We start from the raw sequence: 21530 nt of genomic DNA, 5'->3' as shown, positions 1-21530 counted from the left end.
GGAGACTTCCACCAACAAAAAAAAACAACCCACCACCTCCTGAATAGCACCCAATCGATCCTCGAGCCATAAATCCTTAAATCCTGAAGCAAAGCTGACCCCACGCTCGCTCCCAGCAGCGCAGGAGATGGGTGTCCCGCAGGCAGCCCCTCGTGGTGCTCCTACTGCAAGAGCAGGAGGGAAATACATAATGTAAAAGCCATTAAACTCAACCCTTGTGCCAGAGCCCTTCCTCATACAAACACGAACCAAAGGTTCCCAGCAGGGCATGCTTGCAGCCACCCAGCAGAAGCCAGGTTGGTTTTATACACCAGCTGCTCACCAGGCAGCCATGTGAACATTTCCTGAGCCTTTTGGTGCAAGTTCACTACTGAGAGGCCTCGGACCAGGACACTACGCTGGGTTACGTGACTTATTTAAAATACCCAGGATGGTTCAATGCTTTGGAGAAGCATGCAGGGCAAAAATGCCTCCTCCTTCAGCACACAGATGCTGCCCAAGCACATAAGGCAACTCAAGATTTCGACAGCTTTTAAGAAACCAGTTTCACAGCAATTAACCTGTAAATGTCTCTTGGGCTGTGTATGCTAGACTACACAAATATTTATTTAGTATCCTCATTTATTTACTAGTCATTTCTGTTAGTAGATACTCCTACAATAGAATTAGGGTTTAAATTGCACACATGTTCCTGCAGCTTCACCAAGGCTGAGGCTTACATGGTGAACTGGAGAACTCTCCCTCCGACTGGGGTTTTCCTGGCCAAGGTTCAGTCTCTGGGTTTTCTTTTCTTCGTGGCCAAGAATTGCAACACTCGGAAAATGACTGCTAGGAGGCTGCTAGAACTGAAAGCACAGGGCCATTTTTACCACGATTTTTACTCCTTTCTACTTACAGGTAGGTAATGAATACTGAGGATTTTTAACCTTTCAAAGAAAAAGTAAAAAACCCAATATGTCTGTAATACAAAATGACTTCCTTCTGCACCAGGGCTGCCAGAAAATACATCCCAGCTTCTTCCTAGGGAATACCAAAGGTAGATGTACGTCCCTATTTATAGTACACTAATGCAATTGTGAAATGCATACAGCGTACACTCTGTGCGCATTAAACTTTGGCTTTCATGGAGCTAAACAGCTTGTGGGATGGGTCATTTCCAAGAATAATGCTGCATTAACTCCGTCCACGTATCAGCTGCTTGCAGAGACTCAGGGTGCTCCTGGGGCTCCTCATCCACCGCTGTATCTCTTTCGTGCGCTGTGACACCAGTGTGCAGATTGCAAGAGGTGGAAGCTTGTGTTAAGAAGTTGGGAAGTTCAACCTGTCTGTGATTTGTCCCTCCCCTCCAAATGGCTCACTGGTGGATGGGAGCAGCTTCCAATGCTCTGTGTGTTCCTCTCCTTGCTTTCTACTTTGCCTTGAAAGCTTGTACAGCTGCCGTGGTATGAAAGAGGTGCACTTGCTTTGTGAAATATGAAGACAGATGAGGTGCGGCATGGCTTCATCCAGTCAGGCAATTGCCAGTCCTGATCAAATCCAGGGCTCCACCCAAGCTGAAGCTGTTAACCACCATGCGTGCAGCCCTGCAGGTGGGGACAGACTCCTTAACTCTTCCCCAAGGGGAACTGCTCCACTATCACTAACCTTGGGTTGCCCAGGGCCTGCTGCATCTGACTGAGGAACGCCTTTAACTACTGCTGGAGACTTCAACAAAGTGATTTACAACATTCCAACAGAGTACAACCAAGCAATCTTCCAACAGCCAGGCTTTTAAAGAGCCGCTCTGCTGCCACTTCTGAGACAGTTCTCATTGCTTCTCTCTGTACATCTTACTGCAGTGGGATGAAACGCTTGTATTGCTTCTAACCATGAAGCACACCCAAAGCCTTCCAAAGCTTCTTCCTCATGTTGCAACAGCAGTGCCTATTATTACAAAAGAGCTGTGAAGATGAGCCTGCTCCATGCACAAACAAGTGAAAACAACAAGTTGGAATTCACAGGGCAAATGCTTTCTTTGCACACACACTTACCACTAATAATTCTCTAGAAAAGATCTGATGGCACAGTATGGTTTTGTTTTGATTTTTTTTTTTTTAATAAAGAAAAACCACCTCGTCGCTTCCTCATGGGAATAAAATAGTGAATTATTGACTTGCTAAGGGTGTTGTCCTAGTTACACAAATACACCACGAAGCCAGGTAACCAATATGATGTTATTCTGTTTCCCACAGAAAGATTGTTTTGTTTTATTTTTCTCTCGCACTTCCTGAAACAGTTATGTTGAACACTGGCCCGTGTTTACCTAGATAAGAAAGCAGACTGTCACCCAATCAGGTTAGAACAGCATGGAACAAAGTTGTTGGTTAAATAATAAATATAATTTCATTTCAAAAGACACTGTATCTTACCACAAACTTGAGATCTCTTCTCCCACCACAATTCCTCTAAAGTGAATTCAAAAATGAAGAAAAGCAGCATCCAGTATAATTATGGAAGATGCTCACGCACCCAGATGTAGTTCAGCTCCACGCAGCAGTGCACTCACCTGCCTCTCTCAGTCTTTCAAGCCTCCAAGCAAGATCTACATTACAACACGAGCTGCTCCAATCAGGAGCAATGTGAAAGCTACCCCTCTTGGAGCTCAGCTGAATGTAAGCAATGAAAACCTCCTCCTTTCAAAGCCAGGGTGACAAAGTTCTGCACCTCTGCCCCCAAGAGACCAGGTTTCCAGAGCGTGTGCCTACATGCCACTCACCCCCAGGCAGTTCAGAATCATGTACCGCATGTGACAAGTGCCTACGTGGTAGCACATACATTTGTTCATGTTTGAAAATGTCTCTAAAAGTTATTGTCTCAAAATATCTACTATGGTATTAGGACGTGGCGTGGTGCTGGCCCCAATGTGTAATCACCAGGCGTTCCTAAAACAAGGAAGGTCTGACGTTGCAGAAGCGTGTCAGGACAGACAAACAAACTGGAGCAATTAATAGCTGAGCGCTAATCAGCTGATGAAGAAGGTCGATAAAATAAAAGCTGCCAGGCAGACAGAGCTCTGGGCTTGCAAGAAGCCCAGTGCAGTAAGACCTCCTGGTCACAGCATGCGCTCGTAGCTCAAATTACACAGGTTTTGTTCCTTAGGCTGCTTCTTTCTAGACAGTTTCAGTTCAGTAAGGATGACCACAATGAAAGACATCTGGGCCAGAAAAAAGAAATTCTCAACTTCAGCACTTCTTTCTGACAGCTGAGGGAAGAAGAGAGCTAACATTCACGGAAAACACTTCTGACATATTTTCCCCACTTCAAACCTTATTCTAAAAGCTGCCCAACTTCAGAGCTTCAAACGTGCAGAAGACTATGTGCAGAAGAGAGCTAGATGGAGGAAGGCAGGCTCGGGAAGCTGACCTCTCACTAATTAAGGACATCTGAGCGGTCTGCTGGGCTTGCAGGTATTTTGAAGTACCCTGAGCAACAACTTGAGCCTCAAGTTTTGAGTAGGATGATGCTTCTTGGCCTGTCAATCGAGGAGAAAGCCTCCAAAATAAACTCATCTCTACAGCAGTTTGGGCACAATATTTTTGAGGGAGATGATGCATATTTTGGAAAGGTAAGTTTTAATCTCTGGTTTCCCTTCCTTTTCTCTTCCTGGATACAGTGGGCATGTTTTAAATAACTTATTTTTCAAATAACTAGTTTTAAATAATAATAATAGTTTTAAATAACTTATTTTTTTTTACCATCTTTCAGCACTTAGTTCAAGTGCACATGACAAAATTAAATACAAGTCTAAGCTCTGCAGTATGGGCAGAGATATATACATGGATGAGACAGGGCGGGCACGAGGATGGAGACAGACAAAGCAGCAGCTAGCAGGAGTGGGACAAAGCCATAAAATACATGGGTGGAAAGAGAAAGTTGTGATGAGTTTTAAAACCTTTGGGTCTTTGGGTTCAGTCCAGCTAGGGCAGCTACCGAGCAGCACGTTTGTCTTGGGGTTAAGCTGAACTCTTCCATGTGGTGAGAGAAGGGAGTTCTCCCTGCTAGGCTGCTTGCTGCTCTCCTGACACTGCGCATCCACTGCCACCAGACAGGACAGGGCACACCTGCCATAGCTAAAAAACACTGACTTTCCTGCTTGAATTCTACACAATGACATTTTCGAAAGGGGTGGGAAGGGGCATCCACACAGAAGGAAACTGTTGAAGAAAAAAGAAGCGAGGAAGGGCAGAGCAGACAGGCAGCAGGCCGGTCTGCGAGCCATCTGACATCAGTTCTTGTGGCTCATTGCCACCCATCTCTAACACAAGGGTGGGACAGCAGTACAAATCAGGAGAATTGTGAAGGTAACTACACAAGAGCTTGTGAAGCAACTGGATATTATGTTCGTTGTTTTTCAATCTCATTATCATACCTCAAGGCTGAAGATTTCCTTTTCTTGCCATGTCCTCACTGTTATGAGACAAATTCGTTTAAACACTATCATGTTTCTCGTTCAGCTTTCCTTAGATTGGTTTAGCAAACGGAGCTGCTGTTAATAATAGAAACCCTATCTGGCAATTGCAGCACTGATATTACCAACCTGCCAAGAGATTCTTACCCGCCATGCCTAACTCTCGCTTTTGCAAAGCACCTGAGAGCTCCGCATGAACATCTGGATTGGACTCTCAGATTAATGAACAGATTCTAAATAGCTTTTTTCTTCTTCCAAAACAAATCGTATTACCAGTTATTTTCTCACACAAAAATTACATCGGTAACCTCCTCCCCAAATGAACATCCCATGATTTTTTAAAAAGGAGTAAATACAATTAATCTACAAGGGATGTTACATTATTAAAGCAGATCCTGAAGTCAACAGTGCCCAAGGCTCTATCGTGGCATTTTGTTCTTCATTGGTATTTACGTTATTACAGATCTTATGTATCGCCCTGGAAATCAGCTTTGAAGTGAAACGGTGAATAAATGAAGATTTATTATTCCTATCCTTATTAGAGGGATTTTAAAGTCATTAGAGACCAACAAGGCATAATAATCATATTATATTCAATCTTCTCTAGAACATCTCCTTTGATAGGCCTGCTAACTCAAGTATTTAAATATACATTATAGCAAATTGCAGGGTGCCTTCTTCAGTTTGGGATAAGACAAAAAGTTTAACGTTTTGTTTACAGTTCACCAGAATTTGTTCTTGGAGAATTCGTGGGTTTCCTGGTGGGTCTCCTAGTTTTAAACACGAGGGATTCAAACTTATGGTGAACACCTGGCTCAACGCGTCTGCTCAACTGGAAAAAGAGCATTGAAAGCCAGGGAGGAAACAAGACACTGGAGCATGATCATAACCTGCAGCGACATTTACAAGTCCAAAAACAATCCCCAGAGAAGTGCTGATCCCTCCAACAGTCCTTAGACTTGGCTACAGCCAACCACCAGCACCGAAAGAAGGAACAAGCTTTTGGAGGCTCTGATGAAGAGCATGAGCTGCAAACTGCACTGCACCACTGAACACTTTGGTGGCATCTATGTTCAAGTAACGCTCACTGGTGAGGGAAAAAATAGCCAGACACTCCATGCCTGCAAATTCTCCTCTCCTTCTACAGAAGAAATCAAGAAAGCTTTGGAAATCGTAAGTGGTTTTCTAGACAGGCTACCTGCTGAGGGCTTGGAGGGAAGGCTACAGAACAAATACATGGCTCACTGCAAACTGAGTGGCAACAAAGAGTAAGCGTAAAGCTGCACTGACTGGCACCAGTAACTCCTACGTGGCTTCTCTACCTGCTTCTGCCCCAAAAGGAAGAGAAACAAGTACTGAAGGACTGGGAATGCATTCAGAGCAAAGGAAGCCAAAACTGGCAATGAGATGATGATGCTCTCCTGGCAACTTCTACAGCGTGAAGAGAGAATTGCTATCCAAGGCATAGAGGGCAAAGAGCTGCACAGGAGTTACTTGTGTCCTTTCCACCCCTCCTTTCCCATAAAGTCCTGTACCATGAGTTAGAGCTTACCCAAAAAGAGAAGCTTGGAGACATCAGCACTTACACAGTTCTGAAACCACCTCAGCATCTTCTTCGCTTCAGGCAACAAAGGATGCTTCCTGTCTCCACTACATGTATAGTGGTCCTCTTTCACAGCAAGAATGCATCTGTAACTACAACCAGACAGGTCTTCTCTCCTTCCCCCCAGCAACCACCCTCATTTTAGCTACAGCTCTCTTCCATCAGTTACAAGCTGGAATCTACTAACCCCAGGCTATGACTAAACCCATCTTTCTCTGCCCTCTGGAACTTCCATCATTATTCAACCTTGACAGCCAAGATGGCACAGGGCAGCCATATGCTCTGCATCACCGCAGGCTGGCACCAACAGTTCTTACTGCCCAAATGGAAAACAACTGCAACAGCAGTGGCCATGATGAGCATCTTGTTCGCTCCTCAGCAGGTCCGCCAGCAAACTGGGGAGCTGCAGGTACAGAGGCGAAGCAAAGTGGGAAAGCTCTTGAGAACCAGAAGAAACAGTTCACAGAAAATCACACGAACGTCTGCCTTGTCAGTGCACTTATTTGTGGACAAGGATAGTACGTGTGAAAGGTAAAGGTTTTTCAGCTTTGTGGCTCATGCTTTCAACCGTGCATTACAAAAATCCTTAAGTGGAAAAAAAAACAAAAAACAGCGGCCTAAGACAAAGGTAAGAGCAAAACTGCCCAGAAGCAAATAAAGTATTTTCATCTCGCTCCTCATCCAAAATGACCTATTTAATGCAAAAGCAGGATGGAAAGTACAGTCCTTACTACTGCCTCTAAGTTCCACAAATGATGCTCAACGAAGAAAGAGGAGTTTCATTCTCAAGCAGTGAGGGGCAAAATACCAAAAGCCATGTCTTGCAGATTAGGGCAGGCAACATCTGCACTGAGCTATTTGCTTTAAATCCTGTCATTGCTGCTCCAAGTGCTCCAGTTTCATCTAGAGTTACATTGCCTCCATCTGATGCAGCCCTCACTACCAGGAGCACAAAGCTCACACTGGGTACTTCTGCATAGATGCTCCAGGACAGATTAATCCCCAACTGTGAACACTGCAAATAACACACATACTAATTTTTTAGGACCTTATAAACACTGTATCAAGCCCACTTACTATTTCTTTTACTTTGCCACCTCCTACAATGAAACTACTCTTCTAACCAAATGCATCTTCTTAATTCCCTCTTTATTACCTTCCTTCTCCACATGAACTATCCAACTTCTCTGCTGCTCCCCTTGGTCCTGCCTAGTCATTCTGCAGCTAAGCTTCAATTTGCCCAGGCTGCAGAGATGCTCTGCTCCGGGCACAAGGCAGATGAGACACTTCTGTCCCCTCCCAGCAACAAGAAAGGAAACGTTTAGCAGCTCCTGGCACCTGGCATTGCACGGGGAAACACAAGACGGAAGTGTTGCAGGGTGCTCTAACCTTGGTAGACTCTCTGGATCCTTCTGTATCTCTGGGAACTTGTTCTGCTAAGATGCATCAGCCTAGCTGTGATTATCTGTTCAAATCTAGCAAACTACGCTCTCTCCTTGCAGGGAGTTGATTATGAGAGCCCTCTGACACGGCACTGAGCGACTTCCTCCTTGATGGCTTAAGGAATAATTGCAGATACGTTACGAGGAATGAATTTAGCACTAAAACACAAAAGTATAACAGAAAATGAAGTAGGCAGAATACTCTGAGCTTTCAGGCCTCCCTCACCAAACAATGTGATTAGCCACTACCATTTCCTGCACAGAAGGCAGTTAGAAAGAGCATTGTCTCCTGTGGAAGAGCTCTAGGCATCAGCAACCCCAGAAGATTGTTAAGAAGGATGACAAATATCACTTCAAGGTGTAACTTTCTTGCATCACTCTTTATATTAGAAATCCTTTTTAGGAGGAACTATGCAGGATGCCACACACACGAAGAACATGGCTTCCTGCTGCTCAGCATCTCAGCATGCTGTACATCATTCACAGGTCCAAGAAGGGCAGGAGCAAAGTCAGGCACCTCCAGCTCACCTTTCTCGTGCACCCAGCTCCTCACCTGGAGGCTGGCCCCAAGAAACAAGGCAGGAACACAGCTTCTGTGCCTATTCTGGTTGCCAATCAACAAGTAATTTAAGTCACACTGGTACATGAACTCTTTGCTATAAAAGGATCGGCCACTGAACTGGATTTTTAACTATCGCAAATTGCACACCTAAACTAAAACGTGCAAGAAAACAGGTAAGTGCAGGTTGTATTTCTGGTACTGATAGGCTTCTGTAGAACAGGGAAGGATTAAAAATCCTCAAATGGATCCCAGAACAGCTCAAGGATGATGCTGAAATGAGTCCAGCTCTGTAAAGTGGCAATCCTTCAGAACCCCTTCAGTCTCCTTGATCTTCTGCCTCCAGATGTTACTTCAGGTTTCCTGCCATTACAATCTTTGGCTTGCAGCATGCAGTTTAAAAATAATAATAATAAAGCTGAGACACACATGTTGCCCAAACTGCTCCCTCGCTAAGCATCAGGTAAAATATCAACTCAGATTCCGTTCAGAAACTAACAGGGGATTTTGCTCATGCCAGCACCCAAAGCCTGTTTTAAATAAAAATAACATACTGAACCCACAGTTCCCAGACTGGCACCTCTCAGGCTAGAATGAAGGGGCATGCATGGGAAAATGGCCTGAAGTTTAGCCCTGACGCTTCCTGAACAACTTGTTTCCCTTCAGATGATGACCCCAGGTGTACTTACTTTGGGATCCACTGCTGGGAGCAAGCCAGCCCCCAGAAACGTTGAAAAAGTAAACTATCACTGCTTTCAAAATGACCAAGAGATATTTTTTGCTGCTGGATGTGTCATTTCCACTTCTACACAAGCAACTGCCATAAAAGCCATCAGAGAAGAGAAGTTTGGCATACTCAGTAGCAATGCACCTATTTTAAGAACAGTACCAAGCTACTGTATTCGCAGCAAGGACTTCTCAGATAAATATCTGGGCAGACTGAGAACTCTCACTTCTGAATAAACTTCCAGATAGTTCACAACATTTGAAAAACTAAATTGTTAGATGGTTCTCTAAAAAAAACACTTAGCCTACAGTCACCTGAAGAAAACATCCTGCAGCTGACTATACATGCCATCTGAAATCACTTTGCCTTTCCCAGTGCAGAGATGTCTGTGATAAGGCCCTGGTTACAGACCCCTCTACCCCTCCTGCCACACTGGGAAGTTCCCAGTACCACTGACTCCTTCCCAGAGGATATTTCTAGTCTCACTGTACCCTCAAATCCTGATTGCTTCAGGATTTCAGGATTAGTGCATTACTGCTTTACAGGACAAAACTACTGAGGAATTGTCTTCCTTACAAAATGGTTTAATTTTTGCTTGTTTTTTAGTAAATGAGTCAAGTGTTTTGGCACCTAATGGCAAATACATGCACAGATACCTACGAAAATATGCACGAAAAGAGTTGGTTCTCTTTGAACTATCCTAGGATGCGGGGAGTTGAAGGCAGTGCAGTAGTGAACATCAGTCAGAAGGTCAATCTGCCACTAAGGATTTCACCCAACCTCTATTTCAGCTATCCTAGCACTACCCTTTGGAGAGGCCAACTGCACTATCACCGTGACTTATCCTGACAACATCCTTTACATTTTGTGAAAGGTTAAAACTCCCAAAAAGACCTTCCAGACCATTGGTGACGTTGGAGAAAGCTGCAATCCCACACCACTTACCACCAAACACATCGCCGTTCTGATAGTTTTTCCCCTTCTGAGTTTCCTCTTCGTTTTGAACAGTAGAAACATGCTTGGCTGACGCACAGCCCATAGCTTCATTCAGACAGCTCCAGCCGGACTGAACCACAAATCATGACTAGGGACGCATGCTCATTGCTTTAAAAATAATCCACCTTCTTGCACGGTTGCCAAGAGCCTGTTACCTACAAGACAGCATAAGAGAGAAAAATATTTAACAAAAGCTAACCTCTAAAGGCAGTGCTTTAAGAAAGCAAAATAACAGGGTTTCAAGAGCACAAGAGCACAGACCGTCTCCATTGTCTTATGTTAAGTCTATTCAATAAATGCCTGTCAGTGCAATAGAGTCGATCCCACCTTGCAACAGGAGTGCAGCAGTTGACCACAAAGCCCCTTCTGGCCCTAAGCTTTAATCTGTGGCTTGAAGCAAGCAAGGCACACAGACATGTTTCCCACTCACCCAGCTATTAACCCGGACTGCTTCTTTTATTTTGGAAAAAAGATAAGAAACCGGCAATATATGCTTCTCCTGTTCCTTTTAACCATCTACCCATCAAGCCAGATTTCTTAAAAAGTGTTTTGGTGATTAAGAGCTGCTAATTGCAAGTGTTCCGAGAAAATAACCCCCTAAATCAATTAAAGATCTTATGTTAATAGATGTGAGAGAAGAGAGCCAGCTGCATAATCTTTTTCTTACATGTTCATTACTCTACAGAATCGGTAAAACCTCCACTGCTCAAAATGGCAGCGATCCCCATTTGAAGACAGGATAACACTCCCCAAAGAATCCAGATGTCACACGAAACAAAAGGGGAAGGAAAAGCCAGTTTACAGCTGCAGTACCTTATGTCCAGAACATCAAATACTTAAAATGCCGTGCGATGACTCAATGGCTCCACTTCAACAAAGACCCCTCCAAAGTTTGACTGCATCTCCACGCACAGTTTTCTTCCTTTATGGCCAGTACAATCCCCCACGTTCCTCCTCCTTTTTCGTTTCCTCCAAGCTATGCACAGTTTAGCACAAATTTCTCACGACCCCGTCCCTCTCTTCCTCCATCATTCACCCCAACAGCACAGCATCTAACAGCACCGAGCAGGCACACGACATACGGAGCAGGCATGGAATTACACCACCACACATCCTAACTGCTGCGATACTCGTTTTGTTCAGTCTCTCTTAGTTGCTCCCACATTCTTGCAGTGCAGCAGGAGTGCCGCTGGGCAGCTGCCTCCACACGTGCCCACCCAGCAGGACGAGCTCGTTGCCTCAGCACCAAGATGGGCACAAGGACCCACAAAGGTTTCCAACACAGCCTTATGTGCCTGCCCTGGGGGTAGGGAGAGGTACATGCAGCTGCAGGAAAGGAAGAACAGCAGACTGGGAAAGGTAACCACTGCTTGGTCTGTAAAAGACATGTGGAACGCTCAGTTTCTTACAGGATGCAAATTTGCTTGAAGGAAACAGCTTCTAACGGATAGGCGAGAAATAACGAGGGGGGAAAAACAATCAAGCTTTCTGCCACGGCCCCCATTTCAGATTTCAGATCAAAACAGCAAACTTGGTGAGCAGAGGCTGAAAACAGTAATTGCTTTCTGATTTCAAATGTCACTAGTTACTTTACCCAAGGGAAAAGGATATGGCCATCTATGGGGACAGAGCACGGGCTGACCAGCAAGGCTCTTAGCCCTAAGAACCCCAGAACACCAAGTCAGACAACCCATGGGATCACTAGCAGTGTGTACAGGGCTGGGGGAAAATGCCTGCTATAAACCCAGCACCCCTACCAGAGACCTCCAGAGCAGGCTCAGCCACCCAAGCCCCACATTCCTCCAGTTTTTCCCTTCATCTCTCAGCACGGAGCACATCAGTTTGTTCTGGACCCAGAAGCACCCCACGCCAGGCACTAACACCCACAGCAGGGAAATGGCTGTGCGGCCATACGACCCTAACACACTTTGTAATGCAGGAGCAGGCTGTTTTGGGGAGGGCATTTTTTTGTGAAGCCTCACAAGCAGCCAGCACGCAGCAAAATACAGAGCACAAAGAAAGCTCCAGAGCTGTGTAGACGTCTCAGACGCATCGGGGATTATTCAGCTCCCAGGCTTTGCCTCTGTAAAAGGGCAGATAAGGGAAAATAATGAAAAAGCAGAGCAGAAAAGGTTTTGCCTTAATCACTGGTCAGTGCCTAGGAGAGCGACGGTCCCATCAAACACAACCAGTTGCTGCTGAAGCGAAAGGGAAGCAACCAGTACTGAATACATCGGGATAAAGCTCTTTGGGGAAGGAAGAAAACCCATCCCCAGCTGCACCTCCTGCAGGATCTCAGCAGCACACACTGGCCTTCCTGAAATGCAGCATGCTGGGAGGCAGGGAACCAACACAACAGTCATCACAACAGCATCTGAAAAAAAATACACATGGCTAGTGCTTGGATAGGCAATCCCTCCTGATGCCAGCACGAGGCTAAGAAAGCCCCTCTGGATGGCTCTCCAAAACACATACCCAGGTGCATCCCTCAGACAAGCAGTAATACAGAGCACGGGGACAGATGACACTGGGACACAGATACCTAACATGTCATGGAATCAAAATATTTTAAAAGAAAAAAGAGAAAATTGGAGGTAGGTGACACCTCGATGCTCTCCAGCCCCTCCTGCCCCGGCAGAGCAGCATCCCTTTGGAGATGCAGTGCTTCCAATGGCACGGAATAACGCAGCCTCCTCCCTCCCTTCTCCTCAAATACGATTTTCCCCTTTGTCTTCACAAGCGTTCTGGGGACACGTCGATTTTCGAAGCCAAAAATAAAAAGCACAAGAAAACCTCCAGCTCATGTTCACCACCCACCATCATTAATTATCAGGATTTGAGAGGCAATTTACAAGCTCCGATCTGCAAAACGCTAGTGAGAAAAACCTCTCAGGCACATCAAAAGTGTCTACACTACCTCCAAATAAAACGTGCAGCTTTGCTATTAACATCTCCAGTGCAGGTCAAGAGAAGATGGCTGTACTCAGTCTCAGATGCCGTACTTGGTACCCCAAGACTCTTCTGAGTGTATTCAAAAAGGGAGCTCCATTATTAGAGCAGATATTGCCATTGGAAACCTTAAGCGATTCCTTTTTTGAAATTTTTTCTTTTGGAGTACGTGTGTGCTGTGCTTTTTCTTTTACCAGTTGTTTCAACACTTGATGAATCCACTCTTCATCCTCTCAGCCCTTATTTCCTGCAGTCACATAAAGGCTGCATCCTCAAGAAAACGCACATTGCCTCCATAGCTGGAAACCAAGCAGTAGGTCTCAAAGGATCTTCAGTGTTTTACAATAAATGAATGTTAATTATCCCATTAGCACAGGTGTATTTGCTTTCCCCTTTAGTGGCCTGAGATAATCTTTCACCTTCTTCAGGTTGCAGATACATCTCTATGATTCCTTCTGCGCTGACCCCATCAGGCTAACATTCCACAAAGCCAGCTGTGAAAAAAGCCAAAGCTACATGGAACAACCACACTGACTTTTCCTCCAACACAGCCTCGTCCAGGCGGAACCCAGGGACCTGACTTACTGCAGGGAATTGCACTGATTTCCTCTAAGAAATAGGTCTGTTTGGCTTTCACGTTGTTTTGTTCTAATAGGAGAAAGCAGTGCTGTCTTCTGAATTTGCATTCCACGAGGGTGGCTGGGGTGAGCACTGGGCAGGCCCTGCTGTGACATCCCTCTTCTCCAGCGACCATCGCCCACCTGTGCCACAAAAGACACCTCTATGATTTTGCATTTTTGAGCCAAAATGAGAGATCTTCTGCCTTTGAAGTGCACCGGGGGCCTAAGGGAGGAAGAAGCGGGAGGAAAAAAAAAAGCAGAAACGTAGAAGCTCTCTTCCTCTTTCTTCACATTATTCAAAGCAGCACTGCTGGTGGATAACAAATAGTGAAAATGAAGCTAAAGGAGCAGGGAAAGGCTAGAGCAAGACGAGGGTGGGAGATGCCCAGGAGCAACGTCCAGCTGGGTGATCTGGCCAGAGGGGTGGATGCAGCAGTCCTCGTGCTGGAAGGGGAAAAGGCTGAGAACGTGCTGCAAAAATCAATAACGCATGAGAGAAAAAGCGCACACGTTTTTCTAGCGTTCTACTTGAGCTGCACTAAAAATACCATCGAGAAGCTTCCCAGACCCAGTTACCCAGCCGGACGGAGGTGGAATTGCCATCTGAAATTACACTTTGCATGTATCCTCTCTCGTGAGGCCGTGCTCAGCAGAAAGAACAGCTTCACATCCACATTTCAAAGGGCACACGCACACTGTGGTCTGACAGCTAGAGAGACTGGGGAGAGAAACCAAAGCAGCTCCAGCTCATCTACCTGGTTTTTCCTAGCAGGGAGGGCCCGGTTTGAATTAATGCTAATAGCCAGCATCAGCAGGTTATTACAGGACAAGCTTTGTTCCACTGAGGCTTATCTCACCACTTTTATCTGCAAAGTTAGCCCTTTTTTTTTTTTTTTTTTTTTCAATCAGCAGTTATCCTCATCCAACGCATGATCCCAAAGCAACAAGTGATTTCCAAACAGAACAGCTCCTGACAGCAACGTGATACTTCCCCACGCAGTCTCCTAAGGACAAACAGTACTTCGAGTCCCAGGGATGAGATTTCATGCACGGCAAAATACAAATGAAAAAGTGAAGGGGAATCGCATCACAGCCTTCTCCTAATTCACATGGGGAGGAGTGAAAGTAACGCCAGCATGGACAGCCCAGCCACCAGCAGCAAGGGATGCAAGTCACAGCACCTAGAGTTTTCGCTCTTTCCACGTTACATTCATTAAATTTCGGTCGTTTCTTTTAAAAACCTCAAACGCCCTAAGAACAGCAACAGGAAGATCACCACTGCTATTACAGGATGCAGTTCAAACGTCATTTTTTTCCTCTGTCTAGGAGCACTAATACACCAAATACTGAAGACAGACGAGACTTTACAAAACCACGGGCTGGAAATATTGCAGGTTTTTTTTTTTTCTCCTTCAACACACAGGATGAATACACAGGAGAAGAGGGTGCTTCTGGGCAGCCAGCAGGACCTTCACACCATGTATTTCACCTGCACTGCTGTTTTCTCCTTCACATCAGCACACTGCTGCAGCTTCTCTCTGCTGTAGTGGGTGGTGTTACTTTCTCAGAATTCCCAAAGAATCAGGACGTTTGCCCACATTTTCCTCTGCAGAAAACAAGCCTTTTCAATTAGAAGTGAGATTACATGAAAATAAGCTGCAAACACCTTAAGTATTTCCCCACTTCTCTGAGAGCAATTGCTGTAGGGGTCACAAGGGCATTACAGAATGGCAATGGATGTATTTCCACAAGTGTTCACATAGGGCAGTTTGCTATCAAACACATTTCACAGCCTATTTCAGTGATGGTTGTTGCTGCAGTATCTCAGTCCATTACACAGCCCTCTTTCAGGTTATGGCCAGGGCTAGATGACTGAACACCTGACAGAAAACAGCTTGAGGGCCCTGACTCAAGGCAACAAGACCCCTTCCATTGACTTCTGATGGCCTGAGGTCACTTTCCAAGACTCGTGTTTCATGCAAGGAAGATTGGTTTGTGATTTACTTCCAAAGAGGTTTCAGAAAGGCACCACTGGTGATTGTGTTCAAGCTAAGCCTGCTGGCACAATGGGAGATAAAGGCAGGACTAGGGAAAACCTAAGCTCAGTTCCTCTCAATATGTGAGCTTCCTGATATCTAAGCACCTCCACCACTTGCTCTAACGGATAAGGCAGCCAAGCACCTCTGAAGTACGAAGAACACCATCACTAAGCTCAGCTCTTCAATTTGATTTTATTTCTGTCTTCATGGCTTAAAACCAAGACACGGCTTACTGAGCAAGATATAGTACAAAGCCCCGAGGTACGGGAGCAGTGACTGGTGCTGCACGGGCAGCATTGGATGGCAAACATTTGTTAATGCTGCAGTGCTCTCAAGCACAGCATCAGAGGAATCTTGCCATTAACCAATAAAGGCAACTTCGATACATGCATGCACCCTTGCTTTAGACAAAATGAAAAAAAAAATAGTTCCCATGGACTGGTGTGTAATTTTTAAGCACATAGATTTCTAACGCAATTGTCTGTAATGGCACCCATTGATCCCAACACCCTTATAGGAAAAAGTCCCCTCAAATCAGTTAACTTCAGGGTGTTTCCCTGGGAAGTCCCTAAGAATGTACAAAATCAAATGGAGGAACCCACGAGTTCAGCTGCATTAATGAGTCTATGGCCACAAATACGGCAGCAATTAATCCATCTCCCCTCCATGCGCAGCATGGGATTAATGCACAGCCTGCCCCATTACAGCCCTCCCAGCACATGGTGCAGGGGTGCCGTGCCTTGCCAGGATTCCCCCAGAGACACTTCCTGTTATGTGACAGAAGAGCAGCTTTGGCCAAATCCAGTCCAGCAGAGGAAGAGGGAGCAGCTGCGCACAGAACCTCTCACCTGGCCCTGGCTCGCTCCCAATGCTCTTCTGCACAGAAAGCTGTGGTGGGAGCTACATCGTGTGCCTCTGAGGTTGAAATGAAAACAGAGCAACTTACCTGGGCATAAGCCAAGGGGCAGAGATGCCGGGGACCTTCTGCTAGCGTGTCAGCAAGGAAGCTTTCGCCATATGCAGCTCTGCTGTTTCTGTGCAATTAATTCTGAATCAATTTGAAGGAGCCCTTTCTTTGCTAACCTAACAACACTTAAACTACAGAGAAAATGCACTGATGCACCCACTGGCAGGTGAAGAAGCACAGCACACACCCGTGTTCCAGCCCATGACACAAGTGAGCAGCAGACTAGCCATGACAACTGAATCTTTTCAGTTCGTATTAACACTGCTATAACTCAGATGATCACAACAGCACACTTGGAGCTGGATCAGCAGTGCAGAAACAGGGTTCTGCAGGTCCCTCCTCCCAGTGATGGTGCTCCTGGATTACAAGGAGCAGTGATGGCAGCAGCATACCCAGCAGAGGGATCTGAAACACAGAAATTGCCTTCTGTTGTCTTTAAATTGCTTGCACCGTGTTCACATTTCTAGCAACTGCCCTCTACTTTGCTCCGATGATGCTTTTCCCCAAAAGGGAGCATGTCCCATTTCTGAATACAGGCAGCTGCCTCCTGCTCAGCATCTCAGGCACCTCTCAGTGCTCCTGTGCTTCAACCCTGATGATGGCTACAGAAAGTTTAAGACTGATGTTTATAATTCGCCCGCGCACACCAGCACAGTGAAACCCCTGCAGCCCTGGGGTGAAGGGCAGCTAGGTCAGGGATGCAGCACCCCTTTGCTTTGGGAGCTGCTCACTGCCGAGCACCAGGTGGATCGTACCATCACCACGTCTGACCTACACAAATCCACTGTCAGAGCACACGTTGCCTGCTCCAGGGCTGGGCGAGAGCTCCAACTCATAACACACATCTTCAGAAGTTACTGCCCCAGCTGCCTGTGCTGTCCCTTCTGTAAGCAGAGCTCAGCCCCAGCAGTGTGAGCGGAACTTCTTGCACTCTGGCTTACCAGAACATCAGGATCGCATCACCCTGTGTGCGCACTCCTCTTTGCAGTGCCACGTTTTGGCCAAATTCACAGCACTTCACAGTTGGTTCAATCTGAAGTTACTAAAAGCAAGAGCTCCAGCTGCTGCTCTGAAATGCACGCAGGCAGGATTTACCACCAGTTTATCCTGAGCTGCTTTGAAACCACTTCTGCAAACACTGCTGCAACCCTGCAGGCCAGTGGATCTTCAGAGAAGCCTCAATGCATCGCAAATGCGACATCAGTGACTCCCCCGAGCACACAGCATCGACTGCATGATTTTTATTTTATTTTAATGAATTAATCAGCGCTATTCAATACTGAAAACGCTCCTGGCTCCCTCCCCATGGCAGACCAAGCACAATGCACCTAAGGAGCAGGGGCAGCAGCCTGGCTGCAGGACCGTGAAGTTTCCAAAGTCAGGGAACTGAATTGCTGGCGTGATTCCCAAGCTGTGAAAGGTGTATAACAGAGCATGAACAAATTAGAGGAAATAATCCTGAAAGCAAACGGCAAATGAAGTGCTCTCCCACGCCCCTGCACGCTCACCCGGACACACAGTTGAGCTCTAGCAGTGATTTTTCTGCCAAACTTGATGTGAATAGGAGGGGAAAAAACCAGCTGAAAACATTAGAGCAGGAGTTGAAGCAAGGAGAAAAAGTCATACAGCGCAAGAAAAGAAATGCATTCTGCTGAACTGCAGGAGCAGAGGAGAAACGTGTAATAAATAACTGAAAAGGTTCCCAGTGCCGTGTATACAATGAGCAGGGACGGAAGCGTACTAGGAAGTTGGGTTTTTGTTAAGAACTGTGCTGCCAGCACAACATCCATCACTACAGGACTGCACCACCAGTGGGTGGCCCATGCCCAAACAGCGCCAGGCAGACACCTGGGAACGCTGCTGCTGCTCTCACTCATGCACAGATGCCGACTGGAAGAAATGCTAAAGCAGCACTGTCCCCCTTAGAAAGTGGATCTACAGACCATCTCCTGAAGAAAGCACACTGTGGAGCACAACAGCTTGAGAGGAATTAGAGGAGTGAGATGGGAGCACAGCCCGCAGCTCCGGGCTCGCTCTGTGGTGGGGATGTGACTGTGTGAGCGTGCACCGCTCGGGCTGGTGCTTCCCATCGCTGCACCAGGCCTCACTCACACCCAGCACAGAGGGTAACGTCTGGAGACACACAGACCTCACCCTCTGCCCCGTGCCGACGCCACAGGGACAGCCTTGCTTCAGGAACAGCTGCCAGTCTTCCAGTCCCCTGCTAGCAGGCCCTGCTCCTCACAGGGCATCCTTTCTTCTTATTTCCCTCCTTACACCCAGCCTGGATTCCCCGCAGGAGCTCACTAAACCGTCCCACCCCCACTTGCCAGGCTCTCCCGGCGCAGGAGGAGCTGCCACGGGCTGGGCTCCATGGCCCTGCGAGCAGCTGTGCCAATGCTGCACCACCTCCAGCCAACAGCTGTACAGCACTAAGCTCCTTGGGCCCCGACTCCCCCCACTCAGCTCTCTGCACATGAAAATAGCAGCTGCTTTGCTGGGAATAAATCCTGCAATATCTTTATAGCCCGTCTCTCTCCCTTTTGGCTTCGAGGGTGAGAAGGATTTCTTTTTAAAATTAGAAAAAGACACAACTTCATGAATCCTCAGAGCAGGCTGGCTATCTTAGGTATGCTTTTATTATGCTAGGGAAGCAATACTGAACCTAAACTCAAACCGCATCAGATTTTTCATTTATGTTCTTATTTTAAAGAAAAGAAGGAATGAGAGGGGGAGAAGTCGAACTACTGCTAATTGTAGTACTTCTGCAAAAGCCAACACTCAGCCTGCAGCCCCCAGCTCCACCAGCCCACCGTGCTCCTTCCCAGCAAGCACGTGAACACGGCCGGCCACAGCTGAGCAGGGAGCTTGGAAGAGGAAGCCAACTGGCTGCCATTGGCAGGAAAGCCATATAACCGAGCCCGGTCTCCTAGAATGGCCTTTAATTTCTGGCAGCTCCTACCCTCAAAGCAAGGTAATCATAAATGCTGGCGTCATTTGCGGTACCTGTAAATTATACAACGCCAGACAACTGATAATCATAGCCTCATGAAAACTCGTTTCAGGAGAGATAAGCACCAAAACACCATAAAGCTTTCAGTCAGCGTTACTGCAGCTTTCCATCACCACACGATGTGCACATTCTGTGCAACTGAACTCGCTGTAGGTGAGCGCTTGCAGTTATTTTATACAGACTATGGAACAGTGCTTACATCTCACTGCAAGTGGCAGCAGGATAGAGACAGCAGAAAAGCATCAATCCCAGAGGCTAGTCACAGGATTCTCCTCTCTTCACCTTGATCATCTTCCATCACGTTTTTTATAATTAGGAAATTACACAGAGGATAGCCACTGTTTTGTCGCATGCAGTGAATCATCCAACGCATGTCAGTGCTCATAAATAAACTCTACTTCATCGAGATGAAATTCAGACCTTTGAAACTCAGAAGACTAAATCCAGAACACCGACGTTAGAAAAGAGCAAGGACAGATATGGTACTCGTTCCACTGAGACTTGATGAAGAATGACCTGGAGAGAAGTACCTGTCTGCATACATAGGGTTCACCTCAGTCTAACTTGAGAACTTTAGTTAGAATAGCATAAACTATGTATTGATGTAGTTTCAGGATAGAACAGGATAACGTGAGCTCTGCACAAGCTTCTTGGCAATACCGACCTCTGTCATCAAGGACATCTCTCATGAAGGAGGATCGGTGAGCACCCATGGCAATGGCAGCAGGCTTTCTGGAAACAAACAAAGCACCTGAAAGGCCCAGGGAAGCTTTCAGTGAAGGCCTGCACAGATTTCTGAGCATTTTGGTTGAAACCTGCTGTACCTTCTCAGCAGGGAACCAAGAGACGGGAGAAGCAAATCTGGCAAGGAATTAGGGGGTACCAGCCTCCACGGCCCCCACAGCATTAACCAGGCACTGTGAGAGCATGGAAGGGACAGGCTGCTCCCCAGGATGGGAGAGACCTGAAACCAGAGGGGAAGAAGAGAAATGCCATGGCACTAAGGAGAGAAGTGCAGAAGTTGCTTAGCAACTCTGTTATTCTGACTAGGGAGTTGGGTGAAAGAAATTGAAAGTATAGGGGCAACGGAATTCAACATCTATCTATATATATCAATCTATAAATATTGCCAAGATGTCCCAGCAGGAATGGCAGTTCCTCGGGTGTTTGCTAGATGGTACGTGCCAGGATGGAAGCTGTATTCCTACCAACTCATCTCTTTTTAGGCAGTAAAATTTCTTGCACAGATATCCGAACTGGAAGGACAGGTGGTAAGATTACGCTGAAATGGGCACAAGGATCAACGTTGGACTCTCACATACCACAAAGCTGGGCTCACCAAGGACTTAATGTATTTGTTTGGGGCAATTCACTTGCATGCACAGATGCCCAAGAGAGACTCAGGAAGACAAAGAGTTCTAAATGCAAATAAGCTTTTTTGCAAATAGACTGGTAAAAAAAATAATAATCCTTTTTGCTATTATTTGACACGGAAGATCAATCTGCACATGGCCACTACACTTCCATCTCTAACATAGCTGATAAGAGTGTAATGGAGCATTAATGCGCATTTAAGGCTGCTTAAGTGCCCTATTAGAGAAAAAGGATCTGATTTTACGTATGCCTAAATACAGGTTCCCAGAAGGACATTAGAAAGAAAATAAAAGAAACACTCCTTTAAGAGCAGAGTAGACTTTTTCAGAAGGAATGGCGCAGGTAATCTGATTTTTTATGTTCAGCTCATGATAAAAATCCAGCACTTCTGTGCTCCTCCATGGCACTTGGCTCTCCTCGGGGGCAGGAGAAGCAGCCGAGCCCTGGGAACGTCAGTCCCTGCGAGCAGCCACGCACCCTCACAGCATACAAATGAAACGGGATGGCACATCTGGGAACCCAGGCACGGGGCTCCGAAACACACCAGCAGCTTGCAGGCAGGAACCTCTCTTTCAAAAGGAACAAATCCTATTTATTCCAGTGATCTGACTGAATACGTGAAAACAAATACATTGCTCCAAAAACCATCCGCCGTGCCGCTACTTGGTATGTCACCAGCAACAGGATTTGGGCTCAGTGCATGAGATGCATGAGATGCAGAGTCCGTCTGTGCCGACTTCTCACTCTTCAGTTTGCAAGAATATTGAGTGTTTGAGTTATTCAGAATTTACCAG

At 46.2% G+C, this 21530-nt stretch overlaps 1 protein-coding gene across 1 annotated transcript in view; it reads right to left on the bottom strand.

Annotated features, from left to right (window-relative positions):
- C7H1orf21 (chromosome 7 C1orf21 homolog) overlaps positions 1-21530 on the bottom strand; it is a 77333-nt gene that overhangs the window by 42075 nt on the left and 13728 nt on the right. The window contains exon 3 of the mRNA XM_021405559.1: positions 9724-9929. Within this exon, the coding sequence (XP_021261234.1) occupies positions 9724-9817 (94 nt within the window). The 5' untranslated portion in view covers positions 9818-9929. The remainder of the gene's footprint in view (positions 1-9723; positions 9930-21530) is intronic.

Source organism: Numida meleagris, chromosome 7 (genome assembly GCF_002078875.1).
Source record: "Numida meleagris isolate 19003 breed g44 Domestic line chromosome 7, NumMel1.0, whole genome shotgun sequence".
NCBI classification, from domain to species: Eukaryota; Metazoa; Chordata; class Aves; order Galliformes; family Numididae; genus Numida; species Numida meleagris.
Note: the sequence above shows the minus strand (reverse complement) of the source record. Positions and strands in the feature narration are given on the sequence as shown.